The 24,431-nt window shown below is 41.6% G+C and overlaps 1 protein-coding gene across 6 annotated transcripts in view; it reads left to right on the top strand.

The window, feature by feature from the left end:
• Positions 1-24,431, top strand: part of ERBB4 (erb-b2 receptor tyrosine kinase 4) — a 1,003,508-nt gene that overhangs the window by 775,751 nt on the left and 203,326 nt on the right. For 2 of the 6 annotated variants that reach the window (XM_043505695.1, XM_038422006.2), the window contains exons 13-17: positions 11,051-11,183; positions 13,410-13,503; positions 15,031-15,185; positions 22,743-22,787; positions 22,908-22,982. In XM_043505695.1, coding sequence (XP_043361630.1) covers positions 11,051-11,183; positions 13,410-13,503; positions 15,031-15,185; positions 22,743-22,787; positions 22,908-22,982 — 502 coding nt within the window. The remainder of the gene's footprint in view (positions 1-11,050; positions 11,184-13,409; positions 13,504-15,030; positions 15,186-22,742; positions 22,788-22,907; positions 22,983-24,431) is intronic. The other 4 variants (XM_038422011.2, XM_038422009.2, XM_038422010.2 and 1 more) reach the window with 2 other exon arrangements.

Raw genomic sequence — 24,431 nt, 5'->3', positions numbered from 1 at the left:
GTTCTACTGGTAACTGAATCACGGTTGAGTGCAAAATGTTTCTGGGAAAACTTTGAAACCATTCAGCCTAATATTAAGCCCAAATGTCTGAGAGATCTAAAACTATCCTGGACAAAACACAAAGAAGTATCAGTCTTGATCCTTGTAATTAGACCGGACCTGAAGTGGGATTTGCTGCCTTGAAGGGTGAATACCACTTAATAACACAGGGTTCCTTTAAGGTTTCAGAGTAGCAGCCGTGTTAGTCTGTATTCGCAAAAAGAAAAGGAGTACTTTTGGCACCTTAGAGACTAACAAATTTATTAGAGCATAAGCTTTCGTGAGCTACAGCTCACTTCATCGGATGCATTTGGTGGAAAAAACAGAGGCGAGTCCACTCTCCCTTGAGTATAAACAACTCCCTTGAGTATAAACAATCAACAACTAGAAAATAGAAAAGGAGAACTTGTGGCACCTTAGAGACTAACAAATTTATTTGAGCATAAGCTTTCGTGAGCTACAGCACACTTCATCGGATGCATTCAGTGGAAAATGCAGTATATAAATCTCCCCATTGTATTTTCCACTGAATGCATCCGATGCAGTGAGCTGTAGCTCACGAAAGCTTATGCTCTAATAAATTTGTTAGTCTCTAAGGTGCCACAAGTACTCCTTTTCTTTTTGAGGGTTCCTTTAAGACTCACTTCTTTCATACAGGACTAGAACAACAGACAAATCCAGCATTAGTCCTCCTGGGGACTATTCCTGGGGAATAGAAGAACTGTCCTAATATTTCTTTTCTGTCTCATATGATTCAGTCATCCTTTGTGCAGAGTGTACATCCAGGAGTAATAGAGCATTGGTTAGTGCTCTGATGTTGCTTCCAGGTGATAATTTGCTGGAGACGATAGATGTGTGTGCAGAAATTCAGATTTTTTTTTTTTTTTGCTGCACATAAGATACACATGGTGATGAGGGACATATAACTACCTGGATTGACTGGTAGAGGGGTACACTGACCATAGAAAAATTAGTGAATGTGCACAGAATTGATCCAGCATAAAATTTCTCTGTTTCTTCTATCAAAACAACTTTCTTTTTTAGTGAATATGGAAAAATTATGAATTTCTCCACATTCATTCGTGAGCAAACTTTCATCTATTTGTCAGAAAAGTTTCATTTTCACACAGCAATTTTTATTATTATTTTTTTTACCCCTTTGGCTATGTACTTAAATCTCTTGTTTTTGTGGAAAAGAGAAAAAAATTCAATAGCAAACATACATAGAAGCACATTTTATTTTTTAACTCATAGGCAACTCCTGGGACATTTATGGGTGTTTGTAGCATCTTAGCTGAGAACTGAATTTAACCCTATACATTTCACATGATTGTGAAATGTGGAAAATACAGTGGATGGATCTCTTTGCATAGTCCCAGTGGTAAATCCAGAAATTACATTAAAAAAATCACAGCATGCTAGATACTAAACTTGTTTGGGACTAGGGGTGGTGAATTGGCATCTTCCAGCAGGCAGCTGTGTTGTCATGTGTTTCAATAAATTATCCAGCTCTATTAAAATTAATTCTGGAGTAATATCCTAAATGCAATGCATGGGGCTCTGTTTGAATACAATCTTTTCCTTTAATTGCTAGTATAAATCCAGTATAAGATATAGTTTATTGTGTGCATGTGTCTTAATATTTTATGAAAATTTACTGTAAAAAGTGAAATACTGTAAAGCTTTTTCTAGGGAATATAGTTTGGTAGTTAGGTTTACCAACTTATCACCCTAAAATAAAGGGCCTGCTGCCTTTTTCTAGCACTAGGCCCACTGGTTCTTAACTTAATGCCAGCAGAGAGCATTCATTAAATATGAATTTAGAAAGATTGCTTTCGTGCAAAAAATTGTTTAAAATCTTCCAGTTTTATAGGCTCGTAGACTTCAGTAGAAGTCTTTCCACTGAATTCAGTGGGCTTTGGATCTTGCCCATGAAGAAATGATTGGTCTTTGGCTATATACTTAAATAGCTAATTTTCATGTTTCCTCTCTACCCTGTGGAAACATACTGGGTTTGATACTTGTACCCTGTGCAAGCCCATTGAGAGAGTATAAGCATATTTTCTGAAAATCTGTATGAAAATGAATTGCTGTCATAAGCAGTAACATCTTTGCAAAGCTAAATGTATTGTGTGCTTTGATTAGGCTGACCGGATAGCAAGTGTAACCCTTCTGCCCATCAGAGTTGGCAGCAACAAGGGCCGGGTTCAGTATCTAGGGGTTCCAGTCCAATAATACAATGCAAAACCGGCTCGAGCCCCCACCCAGTGACCTGGGACAAATATATCCCACCCCCGCTGTGCGCCTCCAAGAGGCAATACTTCCCCTCTCGCAAGCACAGAGTGTGAGTGTAGCAAAAGTCTTTTAATAACAGAGAGAAACAATGTGGCATTATGTTGGGGAAACACCACCAACAGAATTCATAACACAACCCAGGAGCAAAAATCCACCCCAAGCAAATTGGGGCACGTCCTTTCCCTTTGGTTCTTGAGTCCAGCAACCCAAAGACACCCAAAGTCCCAAGAGTCCAACAACCCAAAAGTCTCTGTCCCTGGTCAGTGCAGCGCCAGAGTTCGAAAGTTTATCTGCAGTGCTTTACCTCCCAACCTGGGTGGAGATGGGGAGAGGGTTAAGGAGCACTTTCAGTGGTCCAAAGCCGATTGCCCTCACCTCTCCATGGGGCTCCGCTCCGCTTCACTAGCAGTCCCACAAATCACTGTACCAGCCGCTCAGCTCTGCCAGCCATCCCATGAGATGCTCCAGCCACCCCACAAACTGTTCCGCAATATATCTTCAGGCCCTCCCACTACTTAACACAACACTCTGATTTCAGCTCTTAATAAGTTTAGCTCTTTTGTGATTTCAGCTTGTAGCAGGGGAGCCTCAGTGCTGGTGCACCATTGGCCCAAAATGAATTCAGCTCAACAGCCTGTAACTAGACTCGTAATGGAATCAAAATTAGCTCCAATATTCTACAGTGGAGAGAGGAGGCAGTGCATTTAGCATGTATGGCCCTCACCAGAGGGCCCATACCACCAGGTATTAATACCTGTCCCTAGCCTCTCTCAGTTCACTGAGTTTTGGAACCCATGTCCCTTGCCTAGCAAATGCTATTTAGTTGATGGCAAGTCACTCCATCATAACAAAAGGCCAAGTGCAGTTCCACTGTCCTTGATTCACATAACCAGGATAATAGCAATTTATTCTTCCTGCCCCAATAACAGAAAAACTGGGGAACCCACAGCAGCCAAAGTGACCATTTGGGCAGCTATGGGCTCATGCTACGAGGGGTGGGTGTGCCTATGCAAATGAGATCAGCCCCTGAAGTTCTTTTCTACAACTTGCCACAACTCACCACCAGATGTCAGGGTGGAGCTCATCCTGACTCTGCTTACACAAGTGTGAAAAATTGGGATGGGGTGGGGGGGTAATAGGAGCCTATATAAGAAAAAGCCCCAAATATCGGGACTGTCCCTATAAAATTGGGACCTCTGGTCACCCTAGCTTTGACTGTATGGGGAAGAAAAGAAAATTTTAACATACAAGAGGACCAAACCCAAAAAGACCAGACGAATGCATTTTTACAAGTTATCTCAAAATTTCAATCCTTCCCTACCAAGTTTCAGTTCAGAACACATTTTTATGGCTTAGTAATAAGCACCTGGAAATAGTGATTTCTTACTTCCTGTCTTCTTTTCATGGGCTGTGGATACACCTATCTTGTTGAGATTCCAACTGGGGTAATTACATTTTGCCTACCTAAAACTCCTCTGTAGTTTCAGTTTGATAAGACTCTCAATTTTCTGTCCTGAGTCATTTCATTACATTGATACATGCTATTTAAGCAGAAATGCCCAGGTAAGAATTTATATTAAAAAACACATTCTAATCACTATGCATTCAATTACATAGAAAAGTAAAGACGTAATAATTTCAATATAATGAAACCTAATTTAATAAGCAAATGGGAAGCTGCCTTTTTTTGACCATTTGCTTGTGCAAAGCTGAACTGAGAGTCTCAGTGTTAGCATTAGAAAGCATTGAAAATCAGGGCAGTCCAAAGGAACTAGAATACGACAGCTATTTTTAAAATTGTTTAACGGGTGCTTAAATCAACCATTAAATTAATTAATTAATAAAAACAATGTCTGTAAAGTATTTGCCTTACCACAACTGTGAGACTTTGATTTCTTGTGCTCTTAAATGCCAAAGCCAATTATTAAGTCTTATTTACTTATGTCACCTGCTGTAAAGTCTTGTTTTAAAAAGCGACAACAGCCTCCTTCAGTGAAGCAAGATACTTACCCAATACTAAGTATATCTTTAAAATATCCTTTTCTAGGACCAGTTTCTGCAAATGATCTTCCCAGATGCATTCATTTATCAAATTTAGCCCTTTAATGTATATTCTGTCTAATACATATTTATTTAGCTAACCAAGATCCCAATCCTGTGCTTCACATTATGGGGCTAAACACAGGATGTAAAGTAACACCCAAGCATAAGTCTTTGCAGGACTGAGACCTAAAGTAACATAAGTTGTCAAACCACTGCCACTTTTCTTCAGGTGCCTTCATTCTCAGAAAACAAATATCTTATTGATGGTGATTCCTGTGCACTGTTGGCTAAGTGGATAGTCAAATTATTGTTGTTCGATCGGGACATTAGATGAAAGACCCCTCTCTAAATGTTGTTGGTCATCATCAAATTTAGACATGGATAAGAGCTATTGAGTCATCCAATATCTTGAATTATTATTATTTATTATTATTCTGTTGACACAGTAACTTATTTTAATAAAGTTTAATACTATGGGTACAGTCCAAGGAATCGGTATATATGAGTGGCTAAAATTTGATGGAGATCACCAATCTATATGTTGTTTGATTCACCTGTAGCTTGGGGATGTGAATAACATGTACTATGGTATAACTGGGTAAGGAGTAGGGTCAGGAAAAATTCAGATAAAAATACTTCAAAGAAATACAGATTGGAGACAACAAGTAGCTATTTGAATTAAACCTGGGATGAACACTTCACTGCTGACATGAAGTCGGTGGAGCATCATGCATATTTTGCAGGGTTTGTGCAAATGCTTTCAGAGTGCTCAGATTCTGCATTTTATAAAATCTGTCCTTTGCACAAGCTCCGCTCACTTCTTCTCCTGGAGACTTATTTAAAACCAGAAAAAATCTAATGGTTCTTCTGCTGCCAAGAGTGGTATTTTGTTATCCAGTTTAGTCCAATCTATCTAGCTGCCTGGTAACCGACATGATTTTCAGTATCCATGGATGACAGTACTGTATTGTACATGAAGCTCCTTGAGAAACACTACAGCTGAAAAACTTTCCACATTCATGACTTTTTTCCCCTTGTCAATGCTTTGATGTCCTTTATTAAAAACATTGCTAACATACTCAGCGGTGTAATAGACTGGGAGGTCTGTATAGTCAGCAGTCCCTTCCATGATTGCTCGGTCCAAATCACAAATTAGGGAGATCCTGTGTGGTGACAAACTTTGTTTTGTCTGAGCTGAAGAGCTTGGGAAGGCTATCAGCAATCTCAGTGAGGAATCACCCTTATATACAACAACTGAAATCTACCTCTTCTGTACCATTTGGGACGCAGATCACCCTGGATAATAGACCTGTCCTAGTTAATATTCTTTTCAGAACTCTCACCAGTCTTGTAAATGGTACGTTATAGTTCTGTTTATGATACAAATCATAAAAGATGATTTCCACTCCCAGGAGACTAAGCAACAGGTCAGGAAATTCTTGCAGCTGTTTCTTTCAGCTACTGGAAAAAGCAATCAGTGAGCGCAATAAAGCGGTATAAATGAGCAAGAATTTAAACCTTCCCCTAGCTGGAACCCCTTCACTGTAAGCTGTTTGGAAAAGAAGCAGCAAGTTTGTAGTGTTTTCAGTCAATTAAGCTCATAAAACGTTGAGACCTAATTGACTTTTTCTTTGCTTGTTTAATTAACTGAGTAATATTATTGTGGAACTTTTGTTTAACAAAGGAGACTGGGACACTAGGCTCCTAATGAAAGATTACTCAAAAGTTTATTTTCTATGTAAATAGAGGAATTTTTTTTCTTCCTTTAACACAGTTTGTTTCTTTGTCAAACTTTCAGACACTCCTGGCAGAGCGCTGTTTCCGTTTAGGTTTAGAAATAGTCTCTGTCAGAGAAAAGAACTGTAGGCTTGTTTCTCATTCATATTTAAGGCCCCTTTACCTACTCTGGTGGTGTTAAAGGGGCTGTTAAGTGGACATGCATGTCACTTACACTAATTTATTACTACTACCCCTCAAAGGGCTGCAGCATACTCCCCCTGTGTGGCCAACCAGCTTCTCTGGCTAGTGTGTAGCTGTGGCAGACCAACTGCTTTGCCTGCTCTCCAGCTCGTGATTTTCCCTTTTGGGTGTTGGATGCTCCTCAGGGAGTAGCTAAGGAAGACTCCCTATGTTGAGTTCTGGGACTGCAATTCTGCTCAGGCATTATATAGGCCACATATGGGTGACTGGAGGTTCCCTGCTCCAAGCTTTCTCCCCCCTACGCTGTGCCCCAGAGTAAGAGCTATGCAGTGTCTGTTCCTATATTAACTAGGATCTCCGCCCTACCACCTTGTGTTATGCATGAGGAGATGAATGCCAGAGTGCTGCTGTCTTCATTAGTGTTACTTTAAAGCACGTTTGCAGCTTAAGTAGGTCGCTGGCACAATCCCACTTATGGGTCTGGGCGGGCTGTTCTGTTTCCTCCTAATCCATTCTGTTGTCTTGGTCAGTTGACAGGGGCACCATAAATCCCCAGATATTTCCTCTCTAGCACATGGATAGTCTGGTTGACATGACATGGGGTTACTCAGTGGTAGCTAGTTCGCATCTCATATTTTCAGTGCTGCTTTCAACAGTGGAGAGTTGCCATAAACCAGCAAATGGAAATCAGTATCATGCCAACTCACAGCCCATGCCCACGCCTCAGTAAAAAAGCAGTGGATCAATTTTTCACACTTGGTAATCCAGCAGTGAAGTGTTGATGGTGTTTTTTCCAAGATACCAATAGTAGTAGCTTGGGGAATCTGGCATCTCTACCTTGGAGTTGTCATCGTTCGTGTCCAGGCCTCCACTCTGACACCAAATGTCTAAGAATTTTTGTAACAGGAAGCATCATGTTGTCTACAATATATGCAACATTTGCTAGTGGGTGGAGATTCAGTGCCTAAAATACAAAGGGCTAGTACAAATCCATTGACATTGGAGGAGATTATTAAGAGGCAAACTGAATGAAATATCAAAAACTGCTTGGGAATATTAGAAAAATAAGGTTAGAGAGCTGTTTGAGAACCAAGCGACGTAATATAGGTTTACGGTTAGAATGCTGTTGAGGTGGTTTGAGGCTGAATCTGCTCTCACACTAGCTTTACATCAGTCTGGCTCTTTTGACTTCAGAAGCATTTATCCTGTTATGCAATAGTGAAACCGAGAAGAGAATCTGGGCCATTAATTTAGGTGAAATAGGCTTTCAGCCAAAATTAACATGTTCAAACAAAAATTGCATAGCCATCTGGAATTATTATTAACTTTAATAGTTTTCTTTCTGCTTGGGTGTAGCTGATTGATGCTTTGAGGAACAGAAGGAAATATGTAACTGAGCATACGCTTTTCCCTCTGCAATAAATGCTATTTAGTTGTTTTTTATTTAGTATGTGGATATTTTTACTCTTTTCTAGGCTAAAAAGTTTAAAGAAAAGTTGCCAAACTATTCCAGATATGTTTCAGAATAGCAGCCATGTTAGTCTGTATCCGCAAAAAAAAAAGCAGGAGGACTTGTGGCACCTTAGAGACTAACAAATTTATTAGAGCATAAGATTTCCAGACATGATGAATCTGTGGCCTGTTCTTGGTCCTAGATGTCTGTAGAGCTCCAGTATCCTGAGCTTCACATTGTACAGTAATGGATGAGACAATGCACAAATTCTGTGGAACCAACATCACATAACGTAGCCATTCTCAACCAGCATTAGCTCTGTACAAGGTAACAAGCTCAATAGTGAATTTCCTGCCTTTTGAAGCTGCTTGTATGCATGGGCTGGAGGACACTAACTCTCTGATTAGTTCTCCACACAGTCCCTGGAAGGATATTAAAGTGAAATACCATAAGCCTCTCTCAGCATTGAAGCCCACAAAAACATTCTGCGTGGAAAAAGAAATAATTTAAATGAAGAACTGCATTCCACAAGCTTTATAAGCCAAGGAACTAGGATAGCATCCAATTACAAGAACAAAGGAAAGGTACAAGATGTTTCTCAGAGCTGCAGTCCTTGCTTATGTCATTGGCTTTTCAGATACCTTGTTTGTCTTCTTGCTTGGGGCCAGCAAAGAGAAAACTATGAAAATGCAACATGTTTTGCAACATGTGATTGCACATGTTTTTCCCCCTAAGAAGTGCTTCATAGTACATACAGCAGGTAGTAAGCTGGATGATGATGGAAGGAGGGATCAGATAAGCAAAACAGATGAAAGGGATGCATCCTGTCTTTGCAACTTGAATATCATCTGTCACAGTATGATAAAACAAGTCTGAGAAAGACTGCGTAACAAATAGAAGAGGACATAAGCCAGGAATGCCTCACAGATCAAAAAGATGTGTTTGGCAAACATGGTGCCAACGCTGAATATTTCAGCGCAAGGAAAAATAGGTGATTAGCCGGAGTTAAAGAGGGAATCAATACATGAAGCAATGCACTCCTACTATACAGTGGGCTACTATGACAGATATTCAGCGACTGTTTAATGAGGCACATGGAGGCGCTCTGCCTTGTGATGTGAAGATAGAACAAATGCTTCCGCACCCAAGAGAAACTAAATATGAAACATTGTGCCGTACACTGTAGAATAATCAGGGAAAAACAAAATTCTGGGGGGAGGAGGCAAATTTAAGAGGGCTCTGTACTCATCAGCGAATGAACTTCAATGTGCAGTTCAGCAGTTAGGTGCTGTCCATTACAATCTTCCTTAACAACACTGTTGCAACCCTGACAGTGGCGATAAGAGCATCATCTGTTTTCTTGAAAGGGAAATGTGACATTCTTCAATCACCTCCTCACACTGCTACCCATCACCCACTTGTGGCAGTGCAAGAAAATACACACCCATAGGCTACGTCCCTAGTAACTTGCATGGGTTTGTACAACCGCCAGAGTAGTGTTTGCATTCTACATGGGGAATTATGCTTAATTTTGCTATCACCACTGGGTGAATCTGTGTATATAGGTGTGGGTGTTATTCTGTATCTATAATATGTGTCCACTCGATACGGCTAAATTCAGGCGCTGAATTTAGCTGTATGGAGTGGAAATCTATCAACAAATAAATTTGTTAATCTCTAAGGTGCCTCAAGTCCTTTTCTTTTTATAATATGTGTGTGTTTTTTATTGGACGTGTCATTTTTTTACTGTGTTTTTATGACATTTTGTAAAACTCTACCTAAAACCAAACAACATATTTTGTCATTTATCACTTCTTTTACTTTTATCAAATCATGGGTCTTCCTACTTGCTAATTGTGACAGAACATTTAAAAGAGAGCTCTTTGCTTTTTAATCTGCACAGTCTATCACATGACACCAACTGACATTAAAAAACCCCCACACATCTAGAATCTATCTAGAATGATAGCCTCCTCCATCAGGGATCTGGGGCTGGTCTAATCAGTATAAACTGAGCCAGCCCGGAAAGGCTGAGAGCCTGCGTTCTCTCCGCAGGACTGATCTGCTGCTTGTTCCAACACCTCTCACCACTCCCTTCCTTTGTCTTTCTGTCTGACTCATCCTCTCCTAACGTAACTCCACAGAAAGGGTTTAAATAACAAAAGAAAAAGAACAAAGGCTCCACACTAATATACTCCTTGCTGCCTTCACATTGGTTAGTCTGTCTGTATGTTAATCCCCTGTCCCTATCCTTTGTCTTCTCTGCTTAGACTGTAAGCTCTTTGGGGCTGGGGCTATCTCTGATTTTACAACTGTATAGTGCTTAATTCAATGGAGCCCTGTTTTCAACTGGTCCCTGGGAGCTACCATAGTAAACATGTTTCAGAGTAGCAGCAGTGTGTATGATAAAACCCATTGTTTCATGTTCTCTGTGTGTGTATATAAATCTCCCCACTGTATTTTCCACCAAATGCATCCGATGAAGTGAGCTGTAGTTCACGAAAGCTTATGCTCAAATAAATTTGTTAGTCTCTAAGGTGCCACAGGTACTCATAATAAACATGGTAAACAATAATAAAATGAGTAAAACTGCTTGCATTGCTCTAAGCTCGGTCAGGTCTAATTAAGTTATTTCATTGCTGTTTTCAGAACATATGTTGTGTGATGGATTTCTTACGACACCCTGCAGGGATTTAATTTTGGATAAAGGCCCCTGAAAAATAAATCCCTGTTAACCCCCAATTCAAGCAAGCATTTCTCAGAAGAGTCCAGCATTGGCCTAACCCTACACTAATAGAAGTCAATCCTACTTGACTTAAAATTAAGTTAGACAAACATTGAATGCTTCTGCAAATCCCAGCCTAAAGGCTTTATAGGAGAGGGGATATCACCCTTTCCCTCCTATGCATGTAACCCCCCCCCCCAAATCGACAGGACCAGTCAATGTAACTGTTCTGCTAAATCTTCCCCTGCTGGCAAATGCCCATGAGATCCACCATGATGGTTCATTGGCAAGAAATGGGAAAGGGGAAACCATGCAAACATTTACAATGGGTGTCTAGGAAGTTAATGCCTGATCACTCCAGTCTTTCTGCATCCCATGCATGGGCTGTGCTGTGGAGACCACTGAATCCCTCCCTGCTCTGAGGCAGGAAGGGGAAGAGGCTGTTCTGTGGGTAGTAGCTTCTTTGTGTCTGGACGCTGGGAGAAGGACTTCCCTTCTGGTGTGTTAGAAAGTAATACTCTCAATCTAATAGATAATGACACTAAAAATATCTTCATTCCTCTCTCTGTTTTCAGCTGCAGAGGGAATGGTGTGTAACAACTTGTGCTCAAGTGATGGCTGTTGGGGGCCAGGGCCAGACCAGTGTCTGTCCTGCAAACGCTTCAGCAGAGGAAGGACCTGTATAGAGTCTTGTAACCTTTATGATGGGTAAGACATCACCCTTGCTTGTTTGTTCCCCAAAGGGTATTGATTATGTTGACAGTTCAGGAATTACAGGGACAGATTCTGATGTTCTTACATTGAGTAACACCTAATTCCATCAATAGTTCCGTTGATTTCAACAGAAATATTCCGTGGAGTAAGGTGCTGTTTACTCGGTGTAAGTACTCGGAATCTGGCCTTGAGATGGAAGTATAAGCAGATGGGTTCATATGGTATTCCAGCTGTGATAGTACTTCAGGATACATTTTTATTTTCACTTCAAACATTCTCAATTCCCTTCTCTTTATGTTTCCCTCTGGAACAACAATAGTTATGTTACAAGCGATAAAATTGAGTATATACATTCATGGAGCCATAGTCTGTTCATGCTTCACAGTTGTCCTTCCTTAGTAATGATGTTCTTCTTTCTTATCCCCAAGCCAAGGACTTTGGCAGAGCTAACTGCAGGCGTTTTTAGAGTTAAGCTTTGGTAATGCAGGATTTAAAACTCTCATATGCCCTCACTATTGTTTCTTGCTAAATTTTGGAGTTTGATTTCTTTGCCTTTCTCCCTCCTGCTCTATAACTCCCACAATATGGAATTTCTAGATGTTTGTATAGACCTTCACTGGGAAGATGGGGTCCTACAGATCATGGAGACATAGCTGCGTCTTTTGACAGCACCTTTAAGCTTTATTTTTCTGTTACGTATGAAATACGTACAGAAAGACAAACAAAAAGGTTGGAGGGTGGAATCTCATTTCCCAGATGATGACACAACATGTTGCCCAACATTTCTTTATAATAAGATCAACAAATCCTAATTGATTTTAATATTTTTGCACCCCAAGAGGTGTTAATTAAAAATAAAAGCACTATATGGCTTCTTTCTGTTCTTTTTTGTTCCTTGGATACCAGTTTATGTGATTATCATAAAGAGACAATTGAATGAACTTCCTGTAAACACACTAAACTATTGCAAAATTCTTTCTTTCTTTCTCAAAGCAAGGAAATGACATGCAAAAAACTGTCAAAGTTACACTATAGCTCAAATTTTACATGCATTCAAGTCAAGGAAGATGAAGTTGTGAGGCCAGATTGTGCTGCCATTTAGGCCAGGGTAAAGCCGACTGCAATTTACACTGCAGCCACAATCCAGACATGTTTGTTTATACATTAGTAAGTACCATGTCCTGTTCACATGACCTGAGTAGGAGCTATCCTTTAAGCCAGGGTATTCATGTTCGTGTTGATAAGGAAATGGTGTTTGCCCCTTGCACAACGGGCAAGGATACAGTTGCCCAAAACTTCCAGGATCTCTGCAACTTTTGGGGGCCTTCAGTGGAGACCTGAACTGTCTGGGTGCAAGTCCTATGCTTTTGCAGTGGCTCCAGGGCCCTCAATCTCCCCTGTAGGCAGCTCCAGTGGAGACAGGCTACTAGGGTTGTGCCCTTCCACATGGGCAGTGACTCAGCATGAAATGTCTCTGCTTCAAAGTTAAAGCAGCTTCAGAGTCCATGCTACATTCTCTTCAATGAAAGTTTCCCATGGATTCCTTTTTATACTTATTTAACTGGGTTGCCATAATAGACCCTACTGGCACCAAGAGAGCAGTTACAACCCGTCAGATTTAGGTTGATAAAGTAACGAAGAGGGCCACATCCTCGGCCGTGACAACTGGAAGTGGCTCTGCTGAAGTCAACAAGCTTCACCACTTCATTGTTTGTAGCTGTTTCATGCACACTGCATGTCTGCACCAAGATCAGCAGTGTGACGGCAGCATGTGCAGACATAGCCGAACCAGCTTTTATCTATCAAGCTCAAATAACAGTCACTGGGAAAGTGCACCGGCTAGTCGCGGGAGTCCATTCGTAGGGTCCTGGGAGGGTTTGTACAGCCTGTGTTGCTACTGCAACTTCGCTGCTTGGGAGCTTGGGGGCGGGCGGGGGCACGCTGTGGAAATCAGCTGGCTGCAGTTCAATCCCACACCCCCGCCCCGTGATTGTGATGGTGTTCTTATTTCTTAATACGGACACAACCCGCCAAAGGGTCTAAACAAATGATCATGCAGGTGTTGGGTTTGGTCCTCATCAAATGTAAGTCAGCATAGTCCCACTGAAGTTAATGAAGCTATGTTGATTTACCCCAGCTGAAGATCTAGTCCATTAAATTCAGATCCGTTTCCGTTTGATTTTCATTAACCACTCACCAGTCTGACTAATGTTTCCGCAGGGAATTTCGAGAGTTTGCGAATGGTTCTGTGTGTGTGGAGTGTGATCCCCAGTGTGAGAAGATGGAAGATAACATGATCACATGCTATGGGCCGGTAAGCACAACATAAATACTTTAAAAGGAAAGGAATACTTGTGGCACCTTAGAGACTAACAAATTTATTTGAACACAACCTTTTGTGAGCTACAGGTCATTTCATCAGATGAAGTGAGCTGTAGCTCACCAAAGCTAATGTAAATTTGTTAGTCTGTAAGGTGCCACAAGTCCTCCTTTTCTTTTTGCAAATACAGACTAACACGGCTGCTACTCTGAAAACCATAAATACTTTGTAGCTGTAACCTGGTTAGTAAGGCTGCGCTAGTGTAGGCATTTTTATAAACATATGTTATTGTCCTATGGGACTTTTGCCATCATCACTCACGACCATTTCAAATACATCAGCAGTAAATAGTGACAAGCCAAATAAATTTGACACACCCACAGAACCTTCTTTAATCACTGTTGAGGTTTTTTCCCCCTCCTATGTTGAGTTGAATTCTTTTCCCTTCCATGCCTGCAGTCTCCTCGAAAAATTCTGTCTTAAGCAATTGCATTCTGCCAACACAGATTACTCGACTGGACAAAGAATTCCTCATGTCCATCCTTATAGCTGTATGAAATGTTGTTGGCAGCACTTTAAAGGATGATGAGCCTCACCAAAAAGGCTTTTTGGTAGTGGGGAAAGTAAAGTGAACCATATATTTTTGCCCTTTGTGCATAGTCTGAATAAAAGGCAGGAACTGCTTGGGCACTTGAATACATACAATCGCTCCCCCAATATCTGGGAAGAGCTTATATTTTGGGCTTTTTGTGGTTACAGATTGGCTGAGAGAACTTGGTTCAATTATTTATTTTTGTGACTCACTGATTACAGAGTGTGCTATATAGATGATCACGATCTGTTTTATTATAATCTCTGCAGTTCACCCATTCGGGAAATTAATGTCCTAAGTTTTCTACCAGTGTAGTATATTTGGATTTATAGCAGGCCACTGACAAGGCACTTGGGTTCTGCGTCATACAGAAGTTCTTTAGTGACAGCTGGTAGCACTATGCATAATTCCCGACTCCATTGGTTTTGGATGAGGCTTGTCATCAAGACCAGGAAACTTTATTTCTTTATACTTCAGAAGACTTGATTTACAGTTTGTAACTTTAGGTCTCCATGTGTAATAATGAAAATGAAATCCCCAGTTCCTGGAGGGAGACGTGACTGCATGCTATTGCTGGGACCAGAAATCACAGGCAAAATACAGTGTGGAGATAAGCCTGTGACACAAATGATCCCATCAAGGTGCCATCAGGACCACTTCGTAGCTTCATTTCATATTGAGCAGCGGTATAGGAAAATTCCAGGTATAGGAATACTCCAGAATAGGAACACTCCAGAAGCAGCACTCTGATAGTACTCTCTATGTAGTACATTTTCAGCATAGTCACATGGCGAAATCCCTGTTTGCTATGAGGGAAATGTACCCCTCTATCTTTGAGTGTACAGCATCCAGCATATTGTCAGTAGCTCTTGCATGGTAATAAATGGTAGAGTAAATCTAATACGCTGCGTTTCTCTCATGCTCCCCAGGGACCAGACCACTGCGCCAAATGTTTCCATTTTAAGGATGGCCCCAACTGTGTGGAAAAGTGCCCTGATGGCTTACAGGGGGCAAACAGCTTCATTTTCAAATACGCTGATGAGGACCGTGAGTGTCACCCTTGTCATCCAAACTGCACACAAGGGTAAGCTGGAGTTCTGCAAATAGCAAGTGTGGCTATTTAACGTTTATGTGAGGTAATGGTTTTGTTCGGTTACTGCTTGGCCAGGAAAAGTGTTTATTGTTCCTGGAAGTCTGTGCATACATAGCTATGACATCAACTTTGGTTTTAGGATCCAGAATCCAGTCATTAAGGTTTGCAGCTGATTAGTAGACTAATTAGCACTGCACTTCCAAATTTATCAGAATTGGTTCTTGCAGCAGTGCTCTTGGCCCTCCCAATAACAAGCTCTGGTATGGAAAGCATTTCTAATATGCGTACATGAAAGCAGGCAAGTACACAGACACCATATTGAATATTTATTTGTGTAGAGGCTTTTCTCACGGTGACCATCATCACATCTCAGCATGAATGGATTCGTGCCAGCGAGCCATTACTAATTCACAGATTGGAACTGCGGCAAAGGAAGATTAAGTAACTTGTCTAGGACCACACGGCAAGGTTGCACCAGAGCTGGGAACTGAACTTGGATCTCCCAAGTCCCCACATCATCCTTCCTGCTGAGACACAAAAGCAGTGGAGAGGGGAGGCAGCTGTGGCTTCCACTTTCACCTTATAGAAAGTTGATGCTAGAGGGCATTTGCCTTTCCTGTGCCATAGCCTGGCCTGATTCAAGTGCAAATGCTGACGTGGCCTTTTCACCAACACACCCTCTTGTGAGCTGAGCCAAGAGACCAGCAGTTGGAAGTGGCAGAGGCAAAATGGGGACAATTCAAAGTATCTATTATTAAAAACAGTAATAGGTAATCAAACATTCTATAGTCCCCTGCCTCATTGTGTCATTCCTGTGGTCAGCAATACTTCTCCCACCTTCTCCTCACCCGAGATGGGCCCCAGGAGAGAAGAGTGGGAAGTATTTTTCTAATGGTGGTGGCTCTCGGTTATAACGAATCAATTAAAAAAAGTTCTCACATTCAGAAGAGAGGCAGTGTCCAAAACTATCCATAAGGATTCATCTACAACAGTCAGCAGTAAAGTTGATTTCACAAATTGGATTACAGTCCTTTTAAATGCATTCTTTCCCCCCACTCTGTTGTCACCTTTGAGAACATCCCTTTCCATTGTCATTCAGCTGAATTTCTTGTTCCTCCTCCTGTGTTTCTCCTGTCCCCATCAATTGCCCTATCTGCTGATGGCACCTGGTACCTGATGCAGTGCTCTACATTTTCAAAAGCAACTAGTGATTTTTGGGTGCCCCAGTGTTTAGGTGCCCAACTAGAGGCACCTGAAAGGAACTCGATTGACAGAGGGCTCATTAATTTTGGAATCAGATCCCTTTAAGGTTTCTCAAGTTGACCCCCCAAAATCACTGGTTGCTTTTGAAAGCTTAGGCCATTTTGTCTGTCAGGTAAGTGTCCGTATCCAGATGAGGCTTCTGGGCCATCTGAAAGACCATCTGACATCAGGTATTGCAGAAACAAAGCAGCCAGTGCCAGAGGACTTGACTTCAAAGACTGCTCCTGGTGTGTATGGATCAAGAACCAAGTCATTTTCTAATGGCAGTCCTCTCAAAACGGGCCCCAGGTCAGCACTTTTTAAGAGATGTGAATTTTTACTAGCCAGAGCAAGGCTTCAGAAAGTGGCATGAGCATTAAGAAATCCTGTACCCAAGTAACTCTAGAGAAATAAGCACTTATCATTTTGCACTTGAGTTAAAAATATTCTTATGAGGAGACAATAGGTTATGTCCAAGGCAGAGGAAGAGCAAGAACACTTCATCCAGTGAAGTAATCCTCCACAGGAGGATTTTATTGTTTTGCAGCTAAAATTAAACCAGTAAATTATTCAATATAATGTTGATGTCAACAGCTGTTGCCATTCAAAATGAGACCTTTTGCTGTTTTTGCAAATCTAATTACAATAAAGCCATTAGGGAAATGAAAGCGAGATCGCAGAGACCCAGCCAGGATCTGTTGCAGATTCGTCTTCCTCTCAGCCCTTTTAAATCAGAGTTATGCAATTAAAAAAAATGTAGGAGAAGGGGATAGGAAGAAACACTAAAAAAAAAAAATAGAGAGAAACTTACCTCAGGAGCAGGGTTTCTGATGATGGCGTTAATGGACTATGGAAGTGTCATTCAGATCAACTACTTCTATGTCTAGATTCTACATTTACAGTCTGCCCTGAGCACGGGGTCAAATGGAGCTGCATTGACCGGAGAGCAGACTAGAAATTCACACTTTTGCCTCTGCTTCCCCCTTCTTCAGGGGCAGAAGAAGGTAAACTCAGCTCAGTCCCTTCTGTACTGAAATCTTTAAACCATGATTTGAGGACTTCAATAGCTCAGACATAGGTGAGAGGTTTACTGCAGAAGTGGGTGGGTGAGATTCGGTGGCCTGCATTGTGCAGGAGGTCAGACTAGATGATCATAATGGTCCCTTCTGACCTTAATGTCTATGAGTATACCCTGCCAGCTAATCAGCCCCTGGAAATGGAGAGGCATAGCCAATGAACCTTCCAATCCCCCCACCAGTTGTTCAGAGCAAGGCGTATTGAGCCAATGTGCCCCTGTTTTCCCCATCATGGCTGGTACAGGAGAATATGGGGGTAGGGGAAAAGGGAAATTACCCCTGTGCAACCTTCAGGTTCTTAAACAACTAGAAAGAAGCAAGCCATTGGGATTTTGCAGGGCCCTAAGCAGCTGGACTTTGTATTGATAATGTTCACTGGCAGCTCCTGGCTGAATGGAGCCACAGCTCCTCGTGCATTGGGTCTTTTGTGTTTTCGTTTGACACTTTAACCTTCGGCTTTCCCCTCATCCACAGCATCCGTGCTGCTGGGACTCATTAGACGAATGAATATGTCACATTGCCAGGATATGCCAGTCTGCGGGTGAATGGCAGACACCCGTAGTGATGGTGCCAAAAAGTTTTCCTCTATGCTCCCTGAGTAACATGCACACAGAGATATGGTTGGCCTCTAGAGCAGGTAGTTTAGCTTTGGCCAGTCGAATGCTAGTTCTAGTGAGATCCTCATCCCCTTCTTATAAAAGGGGGAACATTCCTTGAAACCACTGATCAGACACATCCAGATTTAAATTAAGAGTCTGGAAAACATCTATGCAAGGCCCTTTTATTTAAAAAAAATTATTATAATCTGGTTAACCTCAAATGTTCCTTTCTAGTACTTCTAAAAACATCCTTATATCATCTCAAATGTACTTGTATTGCTCTGCAGTTACGTTAAACTGCGATGGTCATAATGAGTGCCCCAGATGTCTGATTTTTATACATCGTCCGTCTTCTTGCCAACATTGTCAGGCTCTCATTGAGTGTGCCCGGGGAGAGAAAAGGAATCAATTTGTCTTCCCCGCCCCCTTCTAATTTAGAATTCTCCAGCTTCACTGCCTTCCTGTAGAAATGAGTATTTAAATTTTACTCCTGGAGCAGAAATCTTCAAGAAGAAAAAAAGGGAACAGTGATGGCATGCCTCTCCAGATATTTGGCCCACAAGTGAACTGGTTCAGCAAAATCATAATTATACTCCATCTAGTGTGTCAGCTAGCGTCTGTGCTAGATCGATGGTGGGAACAAAATTGACACCAGCAGTACAGCTAAAATATCTACCAACGAGTATTCTGCCGCTGCAGAGCACCAATCATATACAGTGCGAACTCATTCCAGCAGTGCTGCTCTTTTAGGGTCAGGATATTTGTCAAACCGGACCGTTAGCTATCAAGTCTTGCATCCTGCTGCCAGCAATGGTCAATCCCATTGGCCTACAGAGAAAGGCAAATGTCGCACCCCACCCCTTCTCATAATGCACTTGGACGAAACTGCTCCTTGGTACCTGCAGGTGATCAGTTTGCACACCAGAGCAGGGGTTTATTACCCCATCTGAACAGGTATAATTGCAAATACTGTTAGTGATCATAAAAGCAGCCAGCCCTTTTAATTGTCTTATACTGAGCAAGAGAACTGCCTAGAAGTGGCTTACTGTATGCAACAGCAACCTCATTTAGAAACTTCCAGCGTATTTGTCAACAAGTATCGAATGCCAATTTGGAGCAGATCTGAGGCGCACAAGACAGCTATCTCCTTTAGTTTATGGGAGTTCATGGCAGGTTCTCCCACCCAGTGATCCAAACCAGAACGCTTCCATGGAAATAAAACATAATCATTTTTAAAAGTCTCCGCCTCAGGATAGGTTTCGGAGTGGTAGCCATGTTAGTTTGTATCAGCAAAAACAATGAGGAGTCCTTGTGGCACCTTAGAGACCTTAGAGAAATCATGTACAGATGTCATTAGAATTGTGTGCCATTTGACTGGAAAACTAAGGACGTTTCATGGATTCTGACTGGGAAGAACCTTGCCTCCACTACTCTAAGGAAAATTGTATCTCTATGTTACTGAGGGAACTAAGGGGAAAGGATCACTTCAAGAAAGGACAGCTGTTGTTTTTACTTTTACGTGTTATTAACCTGCTCATTTCTTTTCAGAGGACAGTTATCTAAAATCCTGTACTGGCTACCAAATGTATCTATTTCTTTACCTATTGTGTATGGACTGTTATAAATCACTACACATCTGAACAGGTATATGTGCTGACTAACCAATTCATTTACAGGGAGACACTGGAAATGAAATCACATCCAGATCCCCAGTATTCCCAGGAGAGGGAAAATCTGGGGCCGAATCAGTACCATATGAAATGTATTGCTATTGTCATACATGGTCTGTACATCTTAAAACCAATCTGGAAACACTGCAACCAAGGCAGTTATTTCCAGAATAAAAGTGACTGGTGATTTCAGAATGAAAATGGGGATGGTTCTTCGCAAAATTACGAAATAAACACCAGGTTCTGCCACCCTTGCTCTCTTTGAGTACTGCCTTACTCCTTGTGTGGTTATCTTGAAATTAATGAGCCCAGCTGAGGTGTAAATACTACTCAGTGTCAGTAAGAGTGGCGGAAGCTGCCCCTAGAGGGACTTCTCTTTGAGATTGAGAGAACAATGGTATAAAGATGTTATATGTTTAACTCAAAATTGATGTTTAGACTGCAGGAGAAGTCCAAACGGCCTTGAGAACAGTTTCCCCAGGTTTAGGTCTTATTCTTCAAAAGCTTGAGAGATTAAATGCAACAGAGAGGTAAAATGACTCTAAGACAACAGGCTCTTTTTTACAGTAGGCCGCCAGTTATCTGAACTGATAATGGGCTTTCAGGACTCTAATTTGAAGAAGGCCTTCTTTTTACATATAGCAAGGGTCTGACCTCAGCAGCTTTTGACATGCTGGAGAATGGGTGCTCTGAACAACTTTTCTGCCTCCTTCATTACTGAGCATTACCATTTTTGGGGGGGAACTGCTGAGCATGCCATATGGGGAAGAAGAAATGTTACAGATGTGCCTGAGGCTGGATAGAATATAAACCCTTGAAGCCCAAGACAGCTGAAATTTCAAAAGTGCCTGTCAGAGTTCTCTGTACTTTACACTATGAATTGTATTTAAACCCAAGCCTGCCACGATGCACGCTGTTTAGCTACCTGGCCATTAAGTGTATCCACTTCATGTACAGAATTCTGCTTGAGTTCATTATTAAGGCAACCTTTGCAATCTGTTTTTGTTTGCCTGTCAGAGCATTTATGCAAAAATAAAAATGTCAGTAAGCAAACAAGAACTGAGGTGCAGTGTTATACCGCTCCTCCCGAGAAAAAAAGGGCAGGGACACTGGACTTCAGTGAAATCAGTGAATTTATTTTTTAAAGGCAGATTGATATTTAAATATTTTATTTTAAAGGAAGTAAGAGCTCATAAGTGGCAAGTGATCGCGAAGCGGAGAGAAGACCCCATGGGAGCCTATTTAAACTCCCTCAAATCTGTCTCAGGTCTCCTTCTGTCAGAACAGAAATGAAAGTATCTGGATATCTGGCTGGTGAATCTTGCCCACATGCTCAGGGTTTAGCTGATCACCATATTTGGGGTCGGGAAGGAATTTTCCTCCAGGGAAGATTGGAAGAGACCCTGGAGGTTTTTCGCCTTCCTCTGTAGCATGGGGCACGGGTCACTTGATGGAGGATTCTCTGCTCCTTGAAGTCTTTAAACCATGATTTGAGGACTTCAATAGTTCAGACATAGGTGAGAGGTTTTTCGCAGGAGAGGGTGGGTGAGATTCTGTAGCCTGCGTTCTGCAAGAGGTCGGACTAGATGATCAGAATGGTCCCCTTCTGACCTTAGTATCTATGAATCTATGAATCTCTGAAAGGCTGGGGTTTTCAGAGAGTTGCTTCCCTTAAGCTCCTTGGAAAATCCCAGCTCCTTGGCCCTTATTTAAAGACCTAAATGCATGGTTTGCTATTCATGAATCCCAAGGACCTAGCAGCGTTGGTGGGTGTTCAGCACTTCTGAAACTCAGTCTGCTTGTTTGAATGCCTAAATATTGAAGAAGGAGCTTAACTTTGTAGGCACCTATTTTCTGAAAATCTTGGCCACTGTCTTCATGCCACAATTGACTTTCCATTTAAGTATCCTGCCATCCGCATCATAGACTGCTCCTGCTGTGGGGATAGGGAACTCCAAAAGGTCCCCTATCCCATAAGCAGCTCGATGGAGGCAGATCCTCACTGACTTCAGTGGGGCTCCGTGTGAGCACAGGAGTCTTGCCCACGAGGAGTGGTTTGCAGGATTGGGACTTAAATCCTCACTCAGCATCTGCTTCGCTGAAGGCTGTTAGGTCTTCCAAAATTAGTCGATTGCCCAGGATTCACAGAGGCTCCGTGCCTGTTACTGGTTGCCCAAAGCCCTTGGCGGCATAGCTCTGGTAATGCCATGATACTTAAGGCTCCTTTACTAGTTGCTGCTCTTGAAGCTCACCCTCCGTTTGGGGCTGCAGAAGGAGATGCCACGCTGTGGAAAACATTGCAGATGGAGCCCCATGGATTTGATGTGAGATGATGCTCTGGAAAGTGGCAAGCTTCCTCTGCTACCACGGCTTGATCCCAGCTAAGGGGCTTCATGGAAGAAGACTGGGTGACAAAGACAAGTTCCATCCCCCCCCCCCCCCCCCCCCCCCCCCCCCCCTTATGCCTTGCCCACTTCTGCTTTTCAGCTGCCCTGAGATGAGGGGATGACAGGGCTCAAAATATTTCTGCCATGACCCTGTCTATGAGTGAGTACAGTATGAACAACATTAATTAAGGAAAATAGTTCTCCACCAAGCTCCTGTAGATCTTGAGCCATGCAAATGAACTGCCTGTGTGCAGTAATCACTGGTTTGATACTTTAAACAACTGACAAAAAGGCAACTGTATTGTTAGGCATCCCACGTAAGCAGGTGAAACCTGCCTCAAGTATTGTTCGAGCGAAGATTGGTCCAACCTTATGCTGCTGGTGCTGTTATTGTTCTCTGCTGTCTGTACTTTGTGTCACAAGCTGTAATTTCATGATGCCTTGGGTGTCTTTCAAGAATTATAATTAACAGTTTGGAACATGGCAGTGGGGGTGGGACTCCTGTTTTTTCTGTCTGTAAATAACGGATTTTTCTCTCTTTCTCTCCCTGTTTTTCAATTTGGATTTTCTGCAGGTGCATAGGCCCCCGTATTGAGGACTGCATCGGCCTAATGGATAGGTACTTGCTGAGTGCTTGCTCCCACTGTCCCCCTCCCATACTCCATGTGTGGGCAAGGGCGCGTGTGTGCATGTCCCTGTGAATGGCAAATGACATTTTCTGTTCTGTAATTGCCTGCAGGTGTAGAGGCCCCACTAGTCATGACTGCATTTACTATCCATGGACACGCCAGTCCACCTTACCACAGCATGCTAGGTAACATCCTCCATCTTTCCATCTTGTACCTCAGGATCCTTCCCCAGTTACCATAGGAGAGTTGTACTAACCAGCTGGGTTAGAAATATGAATTAGAGTGTGTAAAGTGTGTCATAATTTATAGGATATACAACTCAGCTTTTCGATTGCTTTACAGTTGAAAGAAAAGTTAGCTATGCCATTAATAGAATTGGTTGAAAAATCCCCAGAGCTATTCTGTATGACTTTTTTTTTTCAATTTCAAATTTTTTGTCAACAAAAATTCACAACTAAACAAAACAAAACATTTCATTTAATTGAGATTCCCATTTAGTTTTCAGAGTAGCAGCCGTGTTAGTCTGTATCTTCAAAAAGAAAAGGAGTAGCACCTTAGAGACTAACAAATTTATTTGAGTGATGAAGTGAGCTGTAGCTCACGAAAGTTTATGCTCAAATAAATTTGTTAGTCTCTAAGGTGCCACAAGTCCTCCTTTTCTTCATTTAGTTTTGGTTTTTGAAAGTCAAAATGAAAAAAAATTGAATTACAACTAAGTGAAAAAAGCTTTTTTTTTAATTTAAGTTTCCTCAAAATTGAACTGTGTTCATAAAACATCGCAACATAGACAAAACTATTTTTCTACCAAAGAAAAATCTCAAAAATTGTTGACCAGCTGTAACCACTTCATTGTTAATTTAGCATTCAAAAATGGCACTGGAAGTTGAGAAATTCAGTCTCTCCTTACATCAGGTTTGGTCTAAAATGCATCCATGATGACCAAGCCAAATTTATGTAGGAAGAATCTACATATGTTTGAGTTTAAGTTAGGCCTCTGTGTTCCCCTTTGTTATATCCCATTCATGTCCTATAATTTTTTTTTCATTGTATTTATTTTCAATTCAAACTGGTTAGTTTAGCCTTCAGGCTCTCAGGGTCTAGAACCTGACTAGGAGTTTTTCCTTTCAACCAACTTCACCTCATAAAACATTCTAGTTGGTTCTCCTTGGTTTGTCTTGAACATTTCCTTACAATGATACCAGAAGATTAATATGATGAAGCTCAGAGGAGCTGAATGGTTTTTTTTTAAAATGTTTCCATGCCTCCAGGTTACCTACTCAACATGAAACTCCTTATTTTCTAGTTTCAGAGTAGCAGCCGTGTCAGTCTGTATCTGCAAAAAGAAAAGGAGTACTTGTGGCACCTTAGAGACTAACAAATTTATTTGAGCATAAGCTTTCGTGAGCTACAGCTCACTTCATCGGATGCATTCAGTGGAAAATACAATGGGGAGATTTATATACTGCATTTTCCACTGAATGCATCCGATGAAGTGTGCTGTAGCTCACGAAAGCTTATGCTCAAATAAATTTGTTAGTCTCTAAGGTGCCACAAGTTCTCCTTTTCTATTTTCTAGTTGTTGATTGTTTATACTCAAGGGAGTTGTTTATACTCAAGGGAGAGTGGTATGAAAA

Source organism: Dermochelys coriacea, chromosome 11 (assembly GCF_009764565.3).
Source record: "Dermochelys coriacea isolate rDerCor1 chromosome 11, rDerCor1.pri.v4, whole genome shotgun sequence".
Classification (NCBI taxonomy): domain Eukaryota; kingdom Metazoa; phylum Chordata; order Testudines; family Dermochelyidae; genus Dermochelys; species Dermochelys coriacea.
The sequence above is the reverse complement of the archived record's forward strand: the minus strand, read 5'-3'. Positions and strand labels throughout refer to the sequence as shown.